This window comes from Clupea harengus, chromosome 13, assembly GCF_900700415.2.
Source record: "Clupea harengus chromosome 13, Ch_v2.0.2, whole genome shotgun sequence".
In the NCBI taxonomy this organism is placed as follows: domain Eukaryota; kingdom Metazoa; phylum Chordata; class Actinopteri; order Clupeiformes; family Clupeidae; genus Clupea; species Clupea harengus.
Window position 1 is genome coordinate 9198844 of NC_045164.1, and position 21719 is coordinate 9220562.

The 21719-nt window shown below is 42.6% G+C and overlaps 1 protein-coding gene across 1 annotated transcript; it reads left to right on the forward strand.

Moving 5' to 3' along the window:
* The first annotated feature begins 1405 nt into the window (after positions 1 to 1405).
* oprm1 (opioid receptor, mu 1) lies at positions 1406 to 17807 on the forward strand. Its single transcript, XM_012814316.2, has 3 exons — positions 1406 to 2107; positions 15923 to 16287; positions 17082 to 17807. Exons 1-3 carry the CDS (start codon positions 1851 to 1853, stop codon positions 17618 to 17620), a joined length of 1161 nt encoding a protein of 386 aa, XP_012669770.1. The 5' UTR covers positions 1406 to 1850; the 3' UTR covers positions 17621 to 17807.
* The last annotated feature ends 3912 nt before the right edge of the window (positions 17808 to 21719 follow it).

A 21719-nucleotide genomic window follows, 5' to 3' on the forward strand; every position in this document is an offset into this window, starting at 1 on the left:
AATGTATTAAATTAATATGTAACTATAACAATAATAACAATTACTAATATTATCAGTAGTAGTGGTGGTAGTAGAGGTAGTACTTCATTATTACTAGATTATCATAGTTCATATAAGAAACATTAACTGTACTTCTATCTCTAATTCTTCAGCTTTATTTCCTGATATCCCACCTTTCAGTCTGTGATACTGACCCTCACTCTTATGCCTTCTTTTCTCAATCCAGCTGTGATTGTAAAGTTTCCAAATTTACAGGAAGTCATTAATACCCTAAGAGGTCTGGATTTCACCCATCTCCAACAGGGAGCCCGATAAACACACCCTCCAAATGACTTTGTCTTCTAAACTCATACCTGATCCCTTGTGGATACATTCTCTGATTAATTACCGTTTAGCATTTTCCTTGCAAGGTGCAACCACTAGGAGAGTTGCATTATCTTAATTGAAATCAATTCATATTGGATTAACATGTACAGTGGTGGTGATACATTCAGCACTAACAACAAGAACAACAAAACGGCTTTAAACTCTAAAACAAATGCAATTCTTTAAGAACCCTACCATGTAGATGGAGTTGGATTTCCCATGTAATATGATGACAATTTGTTTCTGATAATCCTATTACAGCATCAGAGAAATAAATTACTTCAAAATAGATTTAGCATCCTTCCTTCAAAGTCACATAAAGAGAGACCCTCAGCATCGTGACAGAGCACAAATTGGCTGCGGTCCTCAGCTAGGGAAGACTCAGCTGGCAGCCTCAAGCCTTGTGAATACCAAAGATGAATTAATGCCAGTGTGTGGAGTTAATTGCTGATTGATTTCAACAGTACAACATGCAGACCGTTTAACAGTGGCACTGTTTTGCTTTGATATTACTGGATGTGAATTCCCAATCCGCCAAACCTATTTACACATTACAAACAGTTCCACTGGCCAGCAAATAAACAAAAAGACAGCAGCACTGCGAATGTAGATAGATAGATATGTATGTGATACCCTTCCTTGTCTATGTGCCTGTGGCAAGCAGGTGGGAAGGTACAGTTCATTAAATGGTTGTAATGATGGCTTTCAAGTGTAAATGTTCCTTCTAAACCCACGTTTAAAAATGTTCCCACAGCCCTATGTTTCCACATTTCTAAGGATTTTTTTTTCACTGACAATTTTGAAAATGAATGTTCCCACAGACCTATGTTCCCAGATTTATTTTGAAAAATGAGTCCCGATGTCCCCACAGCCCTATGTTCCCACATTTCTAGATTTTTTTGTGGGAACATAGGGCTGTGGTGGGAACATTGGGCTGTGGGAACATAGGGCTGTGGGAACATAGGCATGCTCCCAACAATGTAAATGAAAACTATATCAAGGAAGATGTGTTTCAGTGTATAGTCGTCTAACTAGGTTAGGTGTGTTAGCAAAATAAGAGTAAACACATTCAGATATGTCCGTAATGGACTGCACCAACAGTGAAAATGTGTTCAACGCTCACCGGACAATTTTCAAAACGCTGCTGCCGCGGGTCATGTGCTTTACGAGGTGTGACGTCATGTAGCTTGATATAATGAACACGCGCTGGGAGAGTGGTCCGTTTGAACTGTATGTTTCCCAAATGTCAAGATCGAACCTCTCTCGCTAAACTTGTTATTTTTCTTTCTTTAACCACTCTACTGACTACTTGCCAGGTAGTGCAAGGTTGCTGCTCGTTTCTCAGACGCTGGCGATACTCAGGGTTCCGCGCTACGGTTTCGGGCAGGTACGGTGCATTCCAGAAAGTGGTGAACAGTGCTGTGCGCCTTGCCTGCAGTGCGTGTATTCGGAGCGCAAAAAAACACGATACTCTCGTGTAAGCAATGGCCGGGGTTGGCAACGGCTCGGACTTTGGGTACCAGTATTCAAACTCTGTGTTGCTTAACGGCAGCGCATACTGCTTGAACTTGAGTGATAACCTGACTCTTCTGGACGCCAATAATTCGAGATGTGACCGGCAAGAAAACCAGGAAAGGGGTTCGACGCCCGTGGTCATCGCCATTATAATCACTGCGGTCTACTCAATCGTTTGTGTGGTGGGGGTGGTCGGCAATGTCCTGGTCATGTATGTAATTATCAGGTAAGCACAAAGTAAAGGTTCTCCGAATTCTCGCAACAAGTTTGGATAGACGAGTTCATGGTGCAGAGGTCATTACCATGGAGACAGCATCATGAATTTGACAGCAGGATGATGGCTAACATTATTATCACACGATTTAACCTGTTGACAGCTGATCTCATTTTTTTTTGTTTACCTCGATGCAACGATAGCACTTTGGCCATGATAGTACATAAATGGGAAGTAATGACACTGAATATCATCCGCTTGGATGTGAATGAGTGCATGCTTCTTTAATTCAAAATCCAAATGACTGATGAACGGTTGAATTCGGCTTAAAAATGTGACTTTGGACTGATCACATTACATGACTGTTAAGTGTAGGATATGTTGCCCATGCGCCGCCATGAAAATCTGAAGAATTGTGAAGTGAGTTCACATGACAATTAGCTTTGTTTGTATCTGTAGCATAATGTCGATGTCATGTTTTCACAAAAAGTGTGAATGTTTCAGTTAGAAAATTCAGTTAGAAAAAAATCAGGATGTACATTACTGTTTCATGTAAAGCAAGGAGCGCCTTGACAAAGTGATGAAAAGGGGCTTCATGTTGCGCTGCTTACATTGGAATGGCTTGTTGTTTGTTATGAACGCATTGGTAATTTGTAATTGATGAGATTTACCTTCGGGGGATAAACGATACTAGCCAGGGGCTCTTCTTTTCCCTTATATATAGCCTAATATTTACTGTCTCAACATGTCATTGGTGCCAAACCAGAGCGCTGGATTCAACATGTGATGTTGCATATCGGATCTTCTCACGGCCTTGGTGTGAATTTATGATTTCAAATATTTATTGTTACATTATTTTTGTCTGTACAGAGGCAGCACAAGATGCATGCAATGTTGGGACATGGAAACCAGACAAAATTAAATCGGCCCTCTATTTAACCACATTTTAACTGAAGTAATTTCGTCCGTGCTGAACGCTTTGCGCTAAAGCAGTACGTGACTATCAACACTGATAAAGACGGAGATGGTGTCAATATCTGACTAGTGGTCTCCCACGTGTTTCCAAATTATAGGGATAACGTGCATTTGTTCAGCATTCATGTGTATTAATCCGTTTAGGCCACTCTTGCATGCATAGTAGCTTTATGGAACATGTAATCATCAAACAAAAACATTAGAAATATGATGTTTTTATCTTATAGTGTCTGCACACACCGGCTGCATATGTTGTGCCCCATCGATCTTGAAGCGTTCTTATTGTTGTACATTTCTTATTTGTCTGGTTGAATTTGGTTGATGAAATATGAACAAGTAGTAGATGGATAGTATAAGTGAGTTACATGGAGAGAGGACATAGAGGGATAAGCACTAAGGGTTTTATTATTGGTGGATGCCACTAGATCCAAATAGTTTTGCTTTTATTAGCAGAAACTAAAATGGATCACAGCAGAGCACCAAAAAAATAGCCTACCACAGTCTATGGTCAAAATATGGGAGATGATAACATTACATACAGTATATGTGCATGTATACACACACACACTGCCTGTGTTCTTCATCTACACTCACTCACTCCAGGGCCAGTAAGCATGCACATCACAGTGTCAGAACATCAGGCTAAAGCACTGAATCCAGAAAGTGGATTTAATTATCTGATCAAAACTTGCTTAATTTTACTTTCAACATTCCATCCGGTCGTAAATCACCTCTGGCTGTGACGATGTTTTAGACCCGGCCTGAGATATTTTTTTTTTGTAGCCATCACAAACATGGTGTAAAATGTCTACTGAGTAAAACTACTCACTAGTCTCCTACACTCTCAGTGTCTGGAAGCGATAGTGATATGCTGTGCCTGCTGCTCATCTTAAGTGCCACAGTATTAAAAAGGATTTAAGGTGACAGGTTCTTGAAAGTGTGTGTGAAAACTACAGCTACTGATCTTACGCTTCAGTCCACTGCACCCAGCTACTCTCTCAGCATTTCAACAAGCTCACCTGACTCAGAATCAGCAACAAAGGCGAGGTTAAAATCACTCTGGAGAGACTCATTGATGCTGAATTCATTGCGACTGATACTGGACCGGATCTGGTGCTGGTCTGGAACCAGATCAGGACCTCATCCTTTCCAGCCTCTGCTTCTCTGTGGATGGATAGCCTAAAGGCCCTTTTGTCTTTCAGACAATAGCAGACACAGCTTGTGGGAACATTTAAAAAAATCAAACATCATTAAAACCAGGGAAGTCTGTTATTAGCCATTTGATAATTTGCTGATAATATTTCAGACATAATGCCATGTTGAAACTATGTTTCTTGACAGGGTTTACCCATCAATCCAAAGGCAGTTGGCTGTGCTCCATAGCCAGTGACCTTATCAGCCAAGATGGCATTGTAACAGACAAGTTGCATTTATGTGTCCGACACTATCTGTGTTACAGCAGAGAAACATCTTAGAGTCCTGCCTTACAAACACAATTCTTCTCAAAATGAGGATGCTTTTTCTCATTCACATTCACACAGGTCCATTTTATTAACCTTTATTTATTAAGACAGACATTTTCATCTAGTACTGCTTATAGTACAGGCGGGGAATACATTTTAACGATGCTTGGGGTCTCAAGGCATCAAACCTATGACCTTGATGTTGTTAGGACCTTATACTAGTTCACTAGTATATTCACTCAGAGTGAATATGAGATATATCTTTGGCATCTAAAGTATGCATATGAGGCCAATCAAAGAATAGAGTGAAAAGTAATTTTTGAGAAATGTTTGCCTTTCCACTCAATAATGTATATTTTGAGCCAGAATCTAAACCTGGGAACCATGTCAGTCCATGATGAATGTCAGACATAGCATTCCCTGCATCGGCAGCACCTGTCAATGACTGGCTGGAAATCATTCCACCTCCCGGGAGGGGGTAGGACAGTGGGGAAATGACTCAGCCAACCCTTCAGAGTCTAAATGAACCACTGAGTGATGATGGCATTCAGTAGCTTCACACCTTGACTGCATTTCAGCGTATACCTCATTAGTATGCGAGGTGACTCCTAACTAGTGCACTGCTGCGCTGGCTGTCTTCCCTTGATCAATATCCTGATTGGAGCCAAACAAGGGCTTGTCGACCTCTCCGCTGTCATTGCTGTTTGACAGAGATGCCACACTGACTTCATGTTTCCACCGAACACAGTGTCATACTACTTGTCTGAGTTGAGTTGTGTCATCATAACTGTACATCATTTAACGCTGGGGAAAAGTGCCAGGAAAGGCCAATAGTGGGAAATGAATGGCAAGGCTTATCGATCAATCCATTCATCCATACTACTTCAAGTGTCAAGGTGGCTTTTCTTGACCCATAAACGGTGGCCACATTCATACTTCCCATACAAGAGAGTAACCTTCTCTTCCTTGCTCTTCTTCCATCTGTCTGCAACCAACAAATGAATGCTTGAACGTCAGCAATTCTGTAATAAAATGGATGGATGTTCATGGCGCCCTCAGTGAAATGTAATTGCATTACTCCCTCCACCCCCAAGCCCTGAGCACTTGCAGCATAGGCACTGTTTCTGCCATTTCGAAGCCTTGCGCAAATGCCAACAAGTGACGCTGTGTCTCGGCATCTTACACAATCATGTGGAAAATCTGATTTTTTTCCAATTTATTTTATCTCTATCCCTCTCTTTCTCTGTGTGTGTGTGTCTCTGGAGGTGGGGGCATGTGGGTCACAATACAAATACAAAAAATCCAAATAGTGTGCAGAGTGTAGCTTTTGTCGTCATGGAGACACATTGTCTACTCTGTCCCCCCCCCCCCCCCCCTTACCCTGTATCTGCCCCTCCTACCTTCAGCAGCAGCATCCCTGTGAAGAGTGGCTGCAGAAAAGGAAAAAAAATGTGGGAAAACAATACGCCAATACTAACAACAGTGGAAGAAAAACAAACAGGTTTTCCCAGAAGCTTTGCATTTTCTAGGTGACACTCTAATGTGCTAACAGCTTTTTTGATTTGATTTTTGTTTGGAAAAACAGGGCCACATCATGAAGAGAGCAATTGCTGATTTCCCTTACTCTTGAGGTTGTTTGCCTAAACTGTGGTTTCACAGGGAGATAGAAAAAAAATCAATATGAAAAATTTGATTGCTGCCAATTATTGGAGCATGCATTTCCTGATAATGAAAATAAAAATGTGACCTTTCTCAAATTGCTGTCTTATCTCTTCCTCTATTTGCTTTCACATATAATACTCCATGATCCTGTCATCATTAATTCAGAGCCCACTGCAATTATCAATACTGTAGTCCATTAATCTCAGTCACAGCAGTACAACCGACAGGTTCAGCAGGCAAATGGAGGTCTGTGCCATGTGATGCACGGCTTCAGACCTCCACTCTGAATGACCAATTTCCTCCACTTACTTGACATGTCTGTTTGCAGTGTGCAGCATTTTAGAAGATTCTGTTTGCCGTTCACTTGCCCGGTCGCTAATGGCACCCACAATGTGCATTAGCTGCCGACTGCAACCAGTAGAGGGGTGGTTAATTGATCACAACACATGTTCCAGCAATATTAAAGTCCATTATGGACGATGTGGGCACATTTATAGGGGCCCAAGATCGGAATCGGTTAGAGGAAACGTTTCCTTCATGTAAGTCCTTCCTTCATGTAACCCAGCAACCCAGAGTCATTCAGCTACAAGGTGTATGTTCAGTAGACTTGTTTTTTTATGCACAGTAAACCATGTGCAGTGGACCATCACTGCAAATATTCTTCAGTATACATGTTTTCTTTTTGTGTGTGTGTGTGTGGAGGGGGGCGGGGGGTCAGTTAACTTGAATGCATAATCAACATGTCAGGCTCTGCTCTGGTAGATTTGACATTCGTGTTTGATCTATTCGATCAGTAGCATCTATTATTGATCATGGTCCTGGGCATGGACTGCACAGCAGGTTGACTGAATGAACCATGAAATTTGGTGGAACTGTCAGCTCAAGAAATTATACCTTTTATATCAGCAGGGGGCTTAAAGCATGTTTTAGCCATCCGTTATGAAATCTGTGTTGACAGCAACAGCCACGTTCATTCGCTCAAATATGGTACATTTTAAATGAACATATGAGTGGATGGTTTAATTTCAAACATAAAGGGCCAAGGTCTGGTCTGGTAAATGGCCTGATGGCAAAGAATACTGTAAAAGCACATTAAGCCTTCCCCAGCCAGAAAAAAATGAAAGTTGCTTTGCAGACATGACTTCTGGTCAACCATTTGACATAACATGTAAGCGTATAACAAAAATGACATGGAACTATGTTTAAGCAGTGTGTGTTTTTTTTTTTTTAATTCTTCGCTCTTAGTGTAACATGTGTTGTGTAGACGAGCACAGTCCCACACCATGGGAGGCGGGCGTGCTAGCAAGGAGGCTAAAACCCATGGGTGCTGGCGTCTGACTCTAGCACATCTCTTAAGGTGTTGGGAAGTGAGGTTTACTCACTGCACCGCACTGTAACCGCTACACCCCCACCCCCCTTACCCTACTTGCAAAATAGCAATAACATCAGAGTGAGTCCTGTACCTGTTCTATTTAATCTAATGAAACATAGTAACACAGCAATCTAACTCAAGCTTGTCCAGATTTTCAAAAGGAACTGATCTTCTTTGTGAGACCTAATTGATCTTGCCATTGCGTTGAGCCAGCACTGACGGACTTACTCAGTGGAAGTCAGACACTATAAGCCGGCAGCCATGGCAGAGGGGAGGAGGTGGTGGTTGGAGAGTTGAACAGAAAAGCATGGACTAGAGTTAGACAACATTAGTGTTGAAGTATTGTATTGCTGATTAATTCATTAATAAGTGTGACAACACCAATCTGTTTTACCAACATTGCCGTTCATATTTGTAGCCCAAGTGCCATCCATAGCAGAGAGAGAACGGCCAGGGTTTATCGCATCATTGCAGTTCATTATCTGGGTTAGTCCATTGCTAAATGTTTTGTTCGTATCTAACTCATATAATGTGAATGGCAGAAGATTGATAATGGATTTTACACAGCAAGCAAATTTAATTTATCCAATCTCATTTTTCATGATTGTTTGTAAATTGAATGCCTCTAGATTCCCAGTCACTTTGGCTAACAGTGTGTTACTGCACAGCCAGAGAGGTGTGCAGGACCATGGTTGTAAAGCAAAATGAAAAACGTTAAGCTGGCACAAAATATGCACAAACATTATAATTTGAGCCACTCTGTTGCAGAGCTTCCCGCCCATTCTCTGGTGAGAATTCAGGAGCAGTTCATTTAGCACCTTTTCTTCCCCAGAAGCATTTTTATTCCAAACGTCTGCTTCTTCAGGCTCACTGCATAAATCATGAGCCTATTAAAAAGCACCCAATCTCCTTCTGATCGAAAGAAAGAGAACAAGAACAGAATTAAGGTATTGAAGCAGGGGCTCCCTTTAGAAAGGGAATTGGAAAACACTGCTTGCATTCTGGTTATACTGCCTCTCAAAACCACATTGAGTTGAGTAGCTTTGGCTTCAGTAAGAGGCCTATTGCTTATTTTTATATTCTAAAAAATCACTATTTCTACTATTTCATCTCAAGGGATTTGTTATATACAAGAAATATACCAGTACACAGACATTTCAGTTGTGCTCAAAGATCTGTTTCAGTTAGTGTTGAAAGAAGTTAATGTGTCTGTAGATTCATCAGTGAAGAGAGATCTTCATTTGTTACAGAAACTGTAATATTGTGGGTAAAATAATTGATGGCAGAGGTGATCGCCCAGGGTTACTCAGTTACTGGAACATTCTGGATGGCAATCTGTCGGCAGTCCCTTCCTCCCAGCTGCCTGACAAACAGGAGAGGAGGCCCCGATGGCTCGCTGAAGCGCCGCCAAGCTTCCCTCCTGATAAGAGAGGTAAAAAAGGGAAAAGCTCCAGCTCAGTTGACATCAACTTCTGATGACGAGAGCAGAGATTTTTTCAATTCGGCAGGGGCGCAGGGCCAGTCCTGACAGCAGTCAACATCCGTGCCACATCAGGACCAGATAAGGGCCAGAGTCCAGTGATGTTGAGGGGAGTAAGCTGATCTGCTCTCAAGGTGCCTGTGTAGATGTCTTTCCTCTTTCATTTGGCCTCGATCACGTCTCTTTGACACATTCCGATTAGAATTTCCCGTATGCCCAACTATTAGAGCTTCATCATCTATTATCTCACCCCATCCATCAGGGTGATGGGCAAGCGGGCGGCTGAGATCTGGCACGTTGCGCAAGAGAAGAGAAAAAGAAGTGCTTGACGACAGCCCTTTACAATGCTGCACCCACTTTCCGACAACGTCCTTTCTTTCATGGCTGCCATTGATTTGCCTTTACAAATGGCAAATGCCTGTTTGATTGACAGCGTGTGTCCTCCACCACCATTGCCCACTCTTGTTTTCCACAATGGCATGTAGACCCTCTGATTGAGAGAAGAAGAATACGCTCCATTATGACAAATACATTCATCTCTGTATCGTGCGCCTGTTAGAGATCAAGGAAAGCAACAGGGATTGTGGGTAATGGGTGTTTTTCTGTCGTGTATAGAAATCATTTTGGATTCAAGGACATATTCTGACTTGTTTTTGAGAAGCTGCTGCCTCTTTCAGTACAAACAGACCAAAAAATCCCAACTAATGTCAACATGTTGGTGGTCAGTTTTTACTTGGAAAACATTTAGAAAAACTACAGAGATGCATTTCTGCAAGGAAGTGCGAATGTGATTGCACTGCAACAGCAGGCGGCCGTTGCATACCGTAACCTATGAAATTACATGGATGCTAACACTTCACCTTACAAAAGAAAGGGTTGAGTCTCCTACCACCAATGATGGATGGATGAGCAATAAATAGAACCTAACAAGACGGAAGGCAGCGATTCTTTAACAGCAATGATCCACTGACACACACTGGCACACACAGGCAGACAACACACACATCACATTGAGATCAGGGAAGACCTTGACCACTTGAAGACCTCCGAAGAAGGTCTGTTGTATTTGCCTTCTCTCCACAGCGAGAGATGGAAATAAAAACTCTTTTCATAACTGGTACCTCTTTTATTAAATTACCTACCCAGTGCTCTCTGATCAAATGACAGCCATGGTAGCCTACATTTAAAAAGTATCACAAAGCATTTAACCCTATGGAGTCTGAGGCCTGTCAGGCACCTTTGAGGTAGTTTGACACGGCTTGACATTTTTATAACAACAATGATCTCAAAGCTACATATGATTTGATTTAGCACAAACTTAACAACGATAATCTGAATGGAGTAGAAATGTCATAATAGTTTTTGGTCAAATCAGCTGTAAACACACAGTTTTCAAAAACGTAATTTCAGATGTGCTGAGATGTGGACACTTACTGTTTTTGTCTAAGACTTCTGAGCCCCGAACATTGTAGAATCAAGTGTTAGCCAAGTAGAGGTAATTAAAGCATTCATCAGTTTCACGAAGTTAGGTCTGACACTTTATCTTCTTAAAGTCAGGAGTTTATATCTTGCATATGGATAAAATAGGAGATAGTCACAGTAAGTCCCCACTCCCCACTGTCAAAGATAATGGCTCATCAGTCTGGAATGTCATTGTGGCTCTCGCTGCCCCCTACACAAACATTTTGCAAAGTCAGTGTGAACTGTAAGAAAAGTCATTTGTAAGACATGCAGTCATTTGCGAAAATGTTCACAATTCGTGTTGGTGAATTAGAGATGGGTTACAAGACTTGGAAGTCCATTGTTAACGTTAGAGGCAAAAGAAAATAAATGGACAAAACATAACAGTTTTGATGCAGGCCTCATCTCTCGCCATTTTCTGAATTCATAAATCAGCAGTTCTTGCTTTGTCCTTGTCAACGTTTTTACAGCTTGTGGAATTCCGAACAGCTCACCGCAAACTATATGTACCCATTTCATAATACTGGTGTATCAAAGCAGATACATAATGCTCTACACAAACATGTGCACAAAGCTTCAGTGTTAGCGCTTGTTTGTGGAAGTGTTATAGCATTTCACTCAGTTGAATTAGGTTGTGTAATATCTCAGGAGTAGGCTATTGGAAAACATTGCCCCTTTCCTCTTGATGTGACAGAGCTAGCAGAATGCATTGTAGCCTTTTAATCACTGCTGCCATTCAAGCCATTTTCACGCCATTAGTTAAACTTCACATGAGCCTTTGTCGACACTGAAAGCCAACCTGCACAATCTGAAAGAAAGTGAATGAAACGAGCCAAAACGTAAATGTGCTTATTATAGCGCTCCCTAGAGTCATGCTGATTGAATTTTGTGAGATATCTCCTACTTCAAGAACCTATACCAAATTGGGTGCCTTTACTTCTGCCGCCCAGACACTTTTAAAAAATTAAAATCGGAAACAATATTAATCCTCACAAAAACAATACGTTTCCGGCAGCTCTCTGCTTGGACCCCTAATAAAACTTCGGAAGAACGAGATGTGATTGCATGCGCAATCACATTATAAAAAGGCTGCATCATCCACTGGATGGCACATAAGTGGATAGCACGTAATAAGCAGAATGTGCAGTGGTGTTCCTAAGCAACCAACCAGTTTGGGGGTTCTGCCATAGTGCCAAATCCACGGTTTGGTCGCATGACTTCCACAGGATAACCTCTTCAGAGTGGCATTTCTCTATTCATGTACGCTATATGTCCAGAATTCACATTTTGTGAAAGTAGAATTCAGCCATTAAAAATTATAAAACCATCAACAAGGCAATTCATTATAGGCTGTCAGACACAGTTTTAGACTGGCAACATTTCTAAACTCCCTGTCTATTGCAGCATAATTTGAAGTGTCATCTCTGACAGAGACAGAAAGAGATGAGCATCTTTTATTTCTGTCATTCCCATGCTTGATAAGGCAGCAAGTTCAAACGACATCACAAGCATTTTTTCTCTGACAGCACCCGTATGTGCATCAGTCTTCATAAGGTGGCACACTGAAGGCTGGGTGTCAGAGCCCTACATGTTTCCTATATTCCTCTTTCCTTCCTCCATGCCGTGTCTTTCCTAATGAGGACATAGTAAAGGTGAGCATCAAGGTTAGAGGTTTACTGTATCGCAACCTGATCAATATGGGGTTTACATTGTCTTGATTCAAGAGAAGAGCTTCAAGAGAAACTCTTGTGTTCTGAAAAATGTTGTGGCATGATGTGAAAGGACAGGAAGACACCTGCGTGTTTGATTCCGTATATTCATCATGTGCTTTATTTAATGCAGTGGTATTACCCCTAACCCTTTATTTAATGCAGTGGTATTACCCCTAACCCTTTATTTAATGCAGTGGTATTAACCCTAACCCTTTATTTAATGCAGTGGTTCCCAAGCTTTGCATGGAGGGCTCTTATGTTTGTGTACCGGGTATGGTGAGTTCACCTATAATTACGTGTAGTGGCATTAGAGTGTAGTGTGTAATTCTACGTGTAGGTCAGTGTGTATCTTATGCTAGGGATAAGGAGGCTGTGTGTTATTTGTGATGCCCTGTGTAGTTTATTAGCGCCTGTGTCCACGCTTACCCTGTAAACTGTGCCTGTGTTTAAGACCCAGAGCCTGTCCCTCATTCTGTGTCAGTAGTCTTCCGTCTGGAAAATGGCATCAGTGGCAAACAGAAGCCTATACTCCACTCGCTCCAACATTATATAAGTTTAAAGCTGGCTGTACTCATCACTAAATAGGTTAGTTACAGGCTACTATGCTCTCCTATACTTAATTTGACCAGTAGTTGTTTAGGGTTCTCATTCTGTTTTTTAGCCCTCAATCCGCTCCCCCCTTACTGGATCCCCCCCACCCCACCCCACCCCTCACCCCACAAGGCCTGCCGACACTCTGGGAACCACTGATTTAATTATTTAACTGTTTAACATGATTTCATTATTTAACTATGTAATTCTGTGCAGCTGCATATCACAAGGGGCTTTAGTTTTCAGCCGTCTTGGACCATATTCATTGGCATCCACAAGTCATCTCAATGTATTCACCCTAGCATCAAACCTCCTTGCAGGCTAATGACAGGCGGCTATTCCGATTGTAGCATCCAACCCCTTAGTGTTCATACAGTGTCTTTCATCCTGTACCAAAGCTGGTCGCCATGGTCTCTAATTCGGGCACCGATTTCCAGTGGTCTCCGTGAGTCGGTCACATTACTAAAGTTAACAAGGCTGGATGATTTCTTTTTTTTAATAGGGCGCTATCGTACCCTTGCTGCACCAGAAGGTTTAGTGTGTCCTTTGATCAGTGGGAAAAATTGCTTGAGCTGTCTACCTCGAAGAATTTGAAAGCAGTGGAGCAGCATGCGTTTGAATCTTGAGTGGGAATGTCATCCCTTTCAGTAACACTCATATGGCAACAAAGCTCCTGCTGGTACAATTTTTTGGGGCTAGAAGTAGATCAATGTTTTTTTCTGCTGATGAATGCCCTTGCAGAACATTGATGTCTTCAGAACATAATAGGTGTGACCTGGCACTAATTGAGGTGTATAAGTGACGTAGATTGTATGTTCTCAATAATAGCCCTTCAGAAAGTCTTTTGTTACAGGCAGGAAGATTGTTCCCCCATCCAATTTTCTATTGCTCAAGAAAATGATTCACCTCTTGAGGTGCAGAAATGAGATGGAACGGCACTAGAGCTTCGAGGAATCTTTTGGCGACTGCCGACCTGAACCTCTTTACCTCAGTGTTGCTTGTCGATGAAGGCATGTGTATGTGACGCAGAAAACACTAATTGCCTGTTCTTCCTCTTCACTGACAACCTCCATAAACATTTCTGGTGCATCCATCACACATAAGACACACATCCCCGGACAGTATTAGTGTTATTCAATGATGGGTTACTGTGTTAGAAAGCAACATCTTCCTGCTACTACTCATGGTTTCTCTAAAACGGACTCCAATTTGGACTGAAGCTTTTTGAATTAAACAAAGCATATTCTTCAAACACAGCTGCAATTCTGTTGAATGTCTCTCACCAAGCCGTCCTTAAATGGTAAAATCTGATAAGTAGCTGTGATTTGTACCAACACAATTGAAGTTATTTGTCTTTTTATTTATACTTTTGAAGTGTGAATTTAATGTTCTTGCCTCTTTAGGCTCCTAAGGGTCCTTTTTGTATTTGCAAATAACGTGTGGACCTGTAAACAATATAACTCACTGAGTGGCACTAAGACGAGAAATGCAATACCCATATTGTTTGTGTACCTTAATGAGCAAGTACTTAAATGAGCTTAAGTTTGCCTAGGAGTCCTCTTGACTGCTTCTTAGTTCTCCCAAATGTAGGTGCTACTTTTGCCGCTGTGGGATAAAAAATGTAGTTAAAAAATAAAGAGTCCTTAAGTTAGGACACGCTCATTATTTAGCCAATTCTTTTGTTAGGAGCTACTTTCAGCCTTAGGATGTTTTGTGAATACGTGCCCTGGTCCCTGGGACAAGCAAGGACTTTCAAAATGAGATGCTGTGAGGCCTTTACACATTAAACACCCCCACCCCCCTTTTCCCCCAAACTCTTTCAAAACCATAGAATTCCATCTGCATGTAATTCCCAGTTTTGGGAGATGGAATCCTTGGATGAGTAAGCTTGAAAGAGCTTGCACAGTTGTTGGTAATGGGCAAAACTTTTCAGCCGTGCTGTTTATGCATGGGTTGAATGGGTGCTACAATAATACACCTCAAATTTAAGCCATCATCTGAAACGGACAATTAAACCTGACGGTAAAATAAGCGATTTGGAAATACGCCGGCATAGATATTCCTCAGTAATCTGTTTGTGGGCAAATAGGTTTTGAAATCTAATTAGGCTTTTTATTTAGAAACCTTTGCATTAAAGAGGTGGATGCTGATTGCTTCATAGGAGGAAAACAATTATGTTATTCACTTTGATTGAAAGGGTATCAGTAAACCCCATTTATGACTGCCTGTTTGTAAACCAGTCTTGAAAAAAATTGCAAAAAATACAAGGCTAAGGCAAAGAAGGATAGCTTTGCATCGGGTGCTGCCCACAAAAGCATAATTGGGTCTAGATAATTCAACAGCTTTTTAAGAGCACTTCAACATACAAATTGATATGTTTGAACTATAAAACAGGTGAGCACATCTTCAAACGGTTCATAAGGACTATAATTATGTGTCTGGCCTTTCTTTTGGTGAATAACCAGATGGTTCTTAAATAGGTGGTATTTTTCCCCTGCGAATGCAGTTTGTATTATTAGCTTTTTAGATTAAATGAGTGCAATGCACACATTTAGTGAAATGAAATGCCTTTTTACTGTGTATAGCATCAACAGGGCAGCACGGACACACACACCTACACCAGGCATTTGCATATTAAAACTGTTTAATTCAAAAATGAAATGTATGTCTTCAGATCAACAGGAAATTAATTAAAACCTTCTGCATAACATTTGTAGGCACACATGCACATGCTTGTATTTACGCCTAAACTCCTTTCTCTAAGCATAGGTTCCAGGCAGCATGTAAAGATGACATACTACTGAATTAAATATACATTTAGCACTTACAGGTCGCTACAATGCGACATACATCTGCAGAACAGGGGGTTTATCCCCCTACTTCCATCCACATCCACATTATGACACTTTATCAAAGCACCTGTGATGAATATTTTACATATCTGCTCTCTTTGGCTGTGAATAATAATGGCTTTCCTCTAATGGATTCTCCTTTCTCTCTGTTTTCATTTAATTATTTCTATCTTCCACCCTCTGTCTCTTTCTCTGTCTCTCTCTCTCTCTCTCTCTCTCTCTCTCTGTCCCTTCTTGCCCCTTTCCTTCCATAATCCAGATACACCAAGATGAAAACAGCCACCAATATCTACATATTTAACTTGGCCCTGGCAGATGCCCTGGTCACGAGTACACTCCCCTTCCAGAGCGTCAACTACTTGATGGGAACCTGGCCTTTTGGGGACATCCTGTGCAAGATCGTCATGTCCATAGACTACTACAACATGTTCACCAGTATCTTCACGCTCACCACTATGAGTGTCGACCGCTACATTGCCGTGTGCCACCCGGTCAAAGCATTGGACTTCAGGACGCCGCGCAATGCCAAGATTGTCAACGTGTACAACTGGATGTTGTCCTCGGCCATCGGGATCCCCGTCATGGTTCTGGCCACGACCGCCGCTGACGAAAGGAGGTTCAACGGTGAGTTGGCTTCTTTTTCTTTTTGTCTTCTTGCTTTCATACATTCATGCTATTATCATCATCATCACCTCTCGCTGTCTACCACCTCCCACACACACACACACCCACACACACACACACACACACACACACACACACACACACACACACACACACACACACACACACACACACACACACACACACACACACACACACACACACACACACGTACTTTGCCACCACACACATACACCTACACACATCAACCACAGACTCTAACTTGCAAATGATATATCTGTGCATGATGATATATTTGTACTGGTGTGTCACTGTGTCCTTTTGTAAATAGAGGCCTTGTGGCCTCAGAGCATTCATTACTGCTTTGACGGTGCTGCATTTATCAAGCTCAGTTCAGCAGAAAACCATGCATACATCTTCTCCAGCTTGACTGCTTACTCCAACCATTTGGTAAACTGAAAGTTGGCTGCACAAATTGAAGGAGAGAACGTGAAAACATCAGCAGAATGAAATGACTCAGCCAGAGCGTTGTTTGAATTTATGCCTTGCTGATTCCATTTAGATCGATGCAACAAAGCGAAGTTGAAATGGGGGCTCACTTCAAAGTCACCCGCTTCGCACATATAGTAGAGGCTGTGTGAACACTGATTTGTGACACGTAAAGGAACACCCAAAAATACAAAGATCACATTCTGGCAAGTTCTAAATTATGAAAGGCAGACTGGAACTCCCATTCCTAGTGACTGGCACTCCTTTATGTTCTCACTGTTAAGCTCTTTTATTTTTCCCCGCAGCTTCTGCTCCAATCGTTGACTGCAACCTGAAATTCCCCCACCCATCCTGGTACTGGGAGAACCTGATGAAGATCTGCGTCTTCATCTTCGCCTTTGTCATGCCCGTCCTCATCATCACCGTGTGCTACGGCCTGATGATCCTTCGCCTGAAGAGCGTGCGCATGCTGTCGGGCTCCCAGCAGAAGGACCGCAACCTGCGGCGCATCACGCGCATGGTCCTGGTGGTGGTGGCCGTTTTCATCGTCTGCTGGACGCCCATCCACATTTTTGTCATCATCATGGCGTTGGTGGCCATCCCGCCATCTCTGCTGCAGACAGTCACCTGGCATTTCTGCATCGCACTGGGCTACACCAACAGTTGCATGAACCCCGTGCTCTACGCCTTCCTCGATGAGAACTTCAAGCGTTGCTTCCGCGAGTTCTGCATCCCCAGCCCTTCCGTGCTGGACCTCCAGAACTCCTCGCGGACTCGGAACCCGCCGGGCCGCGACGGCCAGTCCAGCGGGCAGACAGTGGTACGGACCAACCAGCAGGTATGACTAGCCGTGGAGAGGTCGTCAGTGGAGGCGCGCGGGCAGCCCAGCGACGACATGAATTCAGAGCTTACGCAGGTGTCCACGGGGCTGTGACCCCCCAAACTGCCGTGGCTGTCTGGTTCACACACTCACAGTCTCTCACACACACACAGACACACACACACACACACACACACATACACACACACTCTCTCACACAGACACAGACACACACACACACACACACACACACACTCTCTCACACACACACAGACACACACACACACACACACACACACACACACACACACACACACACACACACACACTCATGTGTGCACATGAGAGCCAGGCAAAGCTGAATGGTGAAACAAGCTTTGGCTGCAGTCAGCTTGCAAGACCAGGAAGTCTTGCCCATCACATTTTTGACACATACAGTTTCAACGTGAAGTGACCTAAGAACCCAAGGGTGACCATGGTTCGTGACTGTGTTGAGTTTTTATTTCCACGAAGTACAGCGTTGGTCAGGTTGTCATGCCTTATCATGGAATGAAATATCATCGGTTGTTCGGGGGACGGGGATTCGCTGAGCACGACAAACAAAGTGATTCACGCCTCAGCCTTCATAAAGATCCTTTGTGCCGTCTGCTCTATCTGGCCTGTATACAGAATGTCTGGTTTGTTTTGTAAAGTAACCCTTTGGCTTTTTCTGTTCTACGTATAGTCAGCAGTGTAAAGACTAACAAGCTTTTTCTTCTACCCTGTGTCATTGAATATGTTATCAAAGATATGTAAAATAAAGATGAACTGTGTAGTTTTAGCTTTGGGAGGCCTGTATACCCCAGACTCCCATACTTTCATGTAAATAGTTCTTTCTGAAATCTTTCTGAAATATTAAACAATGCTCTGGATGGCTTAGTTATACTTGTGTTTTCCCTTAGTCTTAATAACAGCATACATTGTTTGTGGACTCTAAAGGATTTCATGCCACTTCTAGTGACATCTGTGTCAGAGCTTTGCGGTACAGTGATGGGTGCGTTTCAATGGTGACGTGCTTTTGTTGCATTGTGTACATGCTGTCATTTTGCTGTTGAAATGGGTAATAGAAATGCCAGTCAAAGACTAATTATTCTTGTGCTATGAATCATGTCGCACCACTTATTTTCCAATATGCATGGATCCAAATGTTACATTTTGATGTACTAATCATCGCAGTTCATTAGTGAGTGTAATTTTTAAATGATAAATGAGCTTTGAATGTTTTTATAAACCAATACCTAAATAAAACCGTCTGAGTATACTGAGCTTAATGTGTTTCTGTTGGATTTGGGGTATATTCATTTTGTCTGTCTGGGATGTTAACATTATATGAGCCAGTGACTTGGTGACATTTTTTAACTGAGCTGAGTCTTTTCTCATTAATCGCCCCATGACTCTTTGATGAGCCAAATGATAAAATAAAGCATTGCTTATTATATCTACATCTTCGAGCGGTGGAGTTTGGGGAAAGCTCAAAGTTCTCCCGTTTTTTTTACTTCAAAGCGACAAGACACAGTTGAAATACAGTCACTATATAAAAACATTGCAAATGGCAAGAGGCACTAACCGTTCATTTCAAACTGAGAGGTTGTTTGCTTTGCCACTGAGTGAAAAATGGTGACTACCCGCTTCTTATGGCTGCCTTTGATAACAACACGCTCTGGAAAAGACATAAAGAGAATTTGCCGTGTCCAGACCAGATCTGGGCTACATCTGGAATGGTGTCAGTCCCTCTTTGGGGTCTCCTGGCAGCTGCATCTGCAGTGGTGGCTGCTGTTCCTTTATTGCCAGGCTATTACACTGCAGGGCATCTGGGATGGCTGTGGAGCTCCAGTAATTTGATTCTGTCGTACGATGAGGATCAAATAATCACCCTCTTTGTACAGTGTTCGTAACCCCAAGCTCCTTTGCAGGAAATATTCTGGAGTCTTGCCTGAGGAATTTGAGGGCGAGACAGCTGGGGTGTTTGGGACCAGTGACGCATCTGTGACCTTAGCAGAGGAATCAGTGTTGTTGAACCAATGTTCATTAGTATGTGTGAGTATGTGAGAGGGAAAGAGACGTTTCGACAGGAATTATTTACATGTATTTTATATCATATATGTGTGTGTGTGGGCATTTGTGCACTTCTACACTAGTATCTGTTTAGGCCCACCTGTGATTGTGCCTATATACAATGATACTTTTCCATGGTGTGACCATGGCAGACAAGTTCTTTCACAGTTCATTACTCTCAGCCCATTAACTCTACAGAATAGACTGCAGGAGTGGATGTCACTTTGCTAGCCCTCACACAAGTGTTAATGAAACATGCCACATATGCCCTTTTACGGTTCCCCAAGATGGTGTCTGACTCCAGATCCACACCGTGTCAGGGCCAGATGAGGGCCAGATCCTCCCCACGGCCCTCTGCTATCTCTGGTCCTCAGCCGACATGATCTCATCCTGCCCACACTGGCCTCTGGCTCTATCTAGTTAGATGCAATTAAAGTTTTTAAGTGATAGGTACTTAATCCGGTAGGTTGTTGAGGAGGAGCTCCACTTTGTTAAATGCAGTAAATAAGTGTGACTCCTCACAAAGGCCAAGAGGATGTGGGAAAGGGCATACTGCAAGCAGGTTGCAAGTCGTGCTGCTGCGAAACGAATGGCTAATAAATTGGACAAAGTGTAAATAACATGTCATGAGCTTAATATTATCTGGTGACAGAGGCTGCTTTATGCCCAACAAGAGCATCATAGAAGGCAGCCGGAGTTTTTTTTAATGGAAATGTTTTATTGGCCGGATGTATCCTGCTGAGGCATGGCCCAAAGCCTGTTCACTGGGACGAACAGCTTTGTGTGTTTCCGTTCAGGGTAAACCTCGAGTGAATTACTCATTAATGCTCACGAATTAGAGGGGGAAAAAAGACAGGGACAGACACTTAAAGACGAGGGAATTTTTGGTTTTATGCACTACAGGCTTATATCAGCTTTACTATGGGATTTGGGGTCTGTGAAAAACACTTAACCACATATGAAACCAATAAGACCCACATGAGCTAGGTCATGGTGCTCTGATTTCACTTTCAGTAGCACAGCGCTGAGAGAGAGAGGCTCTGGCAAATTAGTTTGTCGGTAATGTGCACAGTGAATCATGGACAGCCGTATGTCATTGCACTCCTGCCTACCTGCCTGCCTGCCTTCCCTTTGGCATGCTGCCCATTGACTCCGGTAACTGCCGCATTTGCATTTGCGGGGGCGTGTGTGTGATGAGGTGGTGGCGTGTGTGGTGGGGTGAGGGTGGGCACCATCATCCTCATCCATCCCACCACCTCTCTGGGCATTTGCAGCTAGGTGAATCTGCAATTTCACCAATTAGGTTGTTTTTCAGAAGGGTTTCACGCACCCGTTACGGTTCTTAAACTCAGTGATTGGCTGTAGCAAGAAAATCCAGATGACCCATCCGCCCACCCAGCCCCAAATAAATAAATAAATAACTACTCTGAAGATGCAAAAACAAACCAAAGAAATTGTGTTGGCTGTTCGGTTGTAAATATAATTTACATTGTCTTGGAATTCCACAGTGATGTCCAGGGTGTGTTTCTATCCATATCAGTTTTCGCCAGCTCAGCCACCAAAGGCACATCCATGGTTGCCTGTACCATTCCCTTCCTATTACATGGGAAGTTGTGTGGCGTTTGTGCGGAGATCAATCCCCTTGAGCCTCTGTTTGCACAAGGGCTTTCGCTATAATATATTTCACAGAGACAACCTGAGACAGCTGATCAGGGAGAGAGGGGGGAAAAAACACTCTCTTCACACATTCATTCATCAGAGGGTTTCCCAAACCATATACTTCTATAACTATTCTGAGTAAATTTGATAAATGGGTACCTTTGTTATGTTGTATGAGGGCATCACTGCCCTTTGTAGATGATGCAAAGTAGATTTGCGTTTCCCCCCATTTAAACCAATTAGCCACTGTTTTGTAATCAGCCAGAACTGTATTGGTCACTGAAGTATGTTTGCCGCTCACAAATCCAAATGTTGACTTAATTAACAGCCAGAGTAAATGAGCTGATGTAGCCTTGCTCTTGAGGGAACA

Excerpts from the sequence above, each read along its gene's own strand:
- oprm1 (XM_012814316.2), top strand. The coding sequence starts at position 1,851 with ATGGCCGGGGTTGGCAACGGCTCGGACTTTGGGTACCAGTATTCAAAC. Across the intron at positions 2,108-15,922 it reads GTCATGTATGTAATTATCAG|ATACACCAAGATGAAAACAG; the intron begins GTAAGCACAAAG and ends TCCATAATCCAG. Across the intron at positions 16,288-17,081 it reads TGACGAAAGGAGGTTCAACG|CTTCTGCTCCAATCGTTGAC; the intron begins GTGAGTTGGCTT and ends TTTTCCCCGCAG.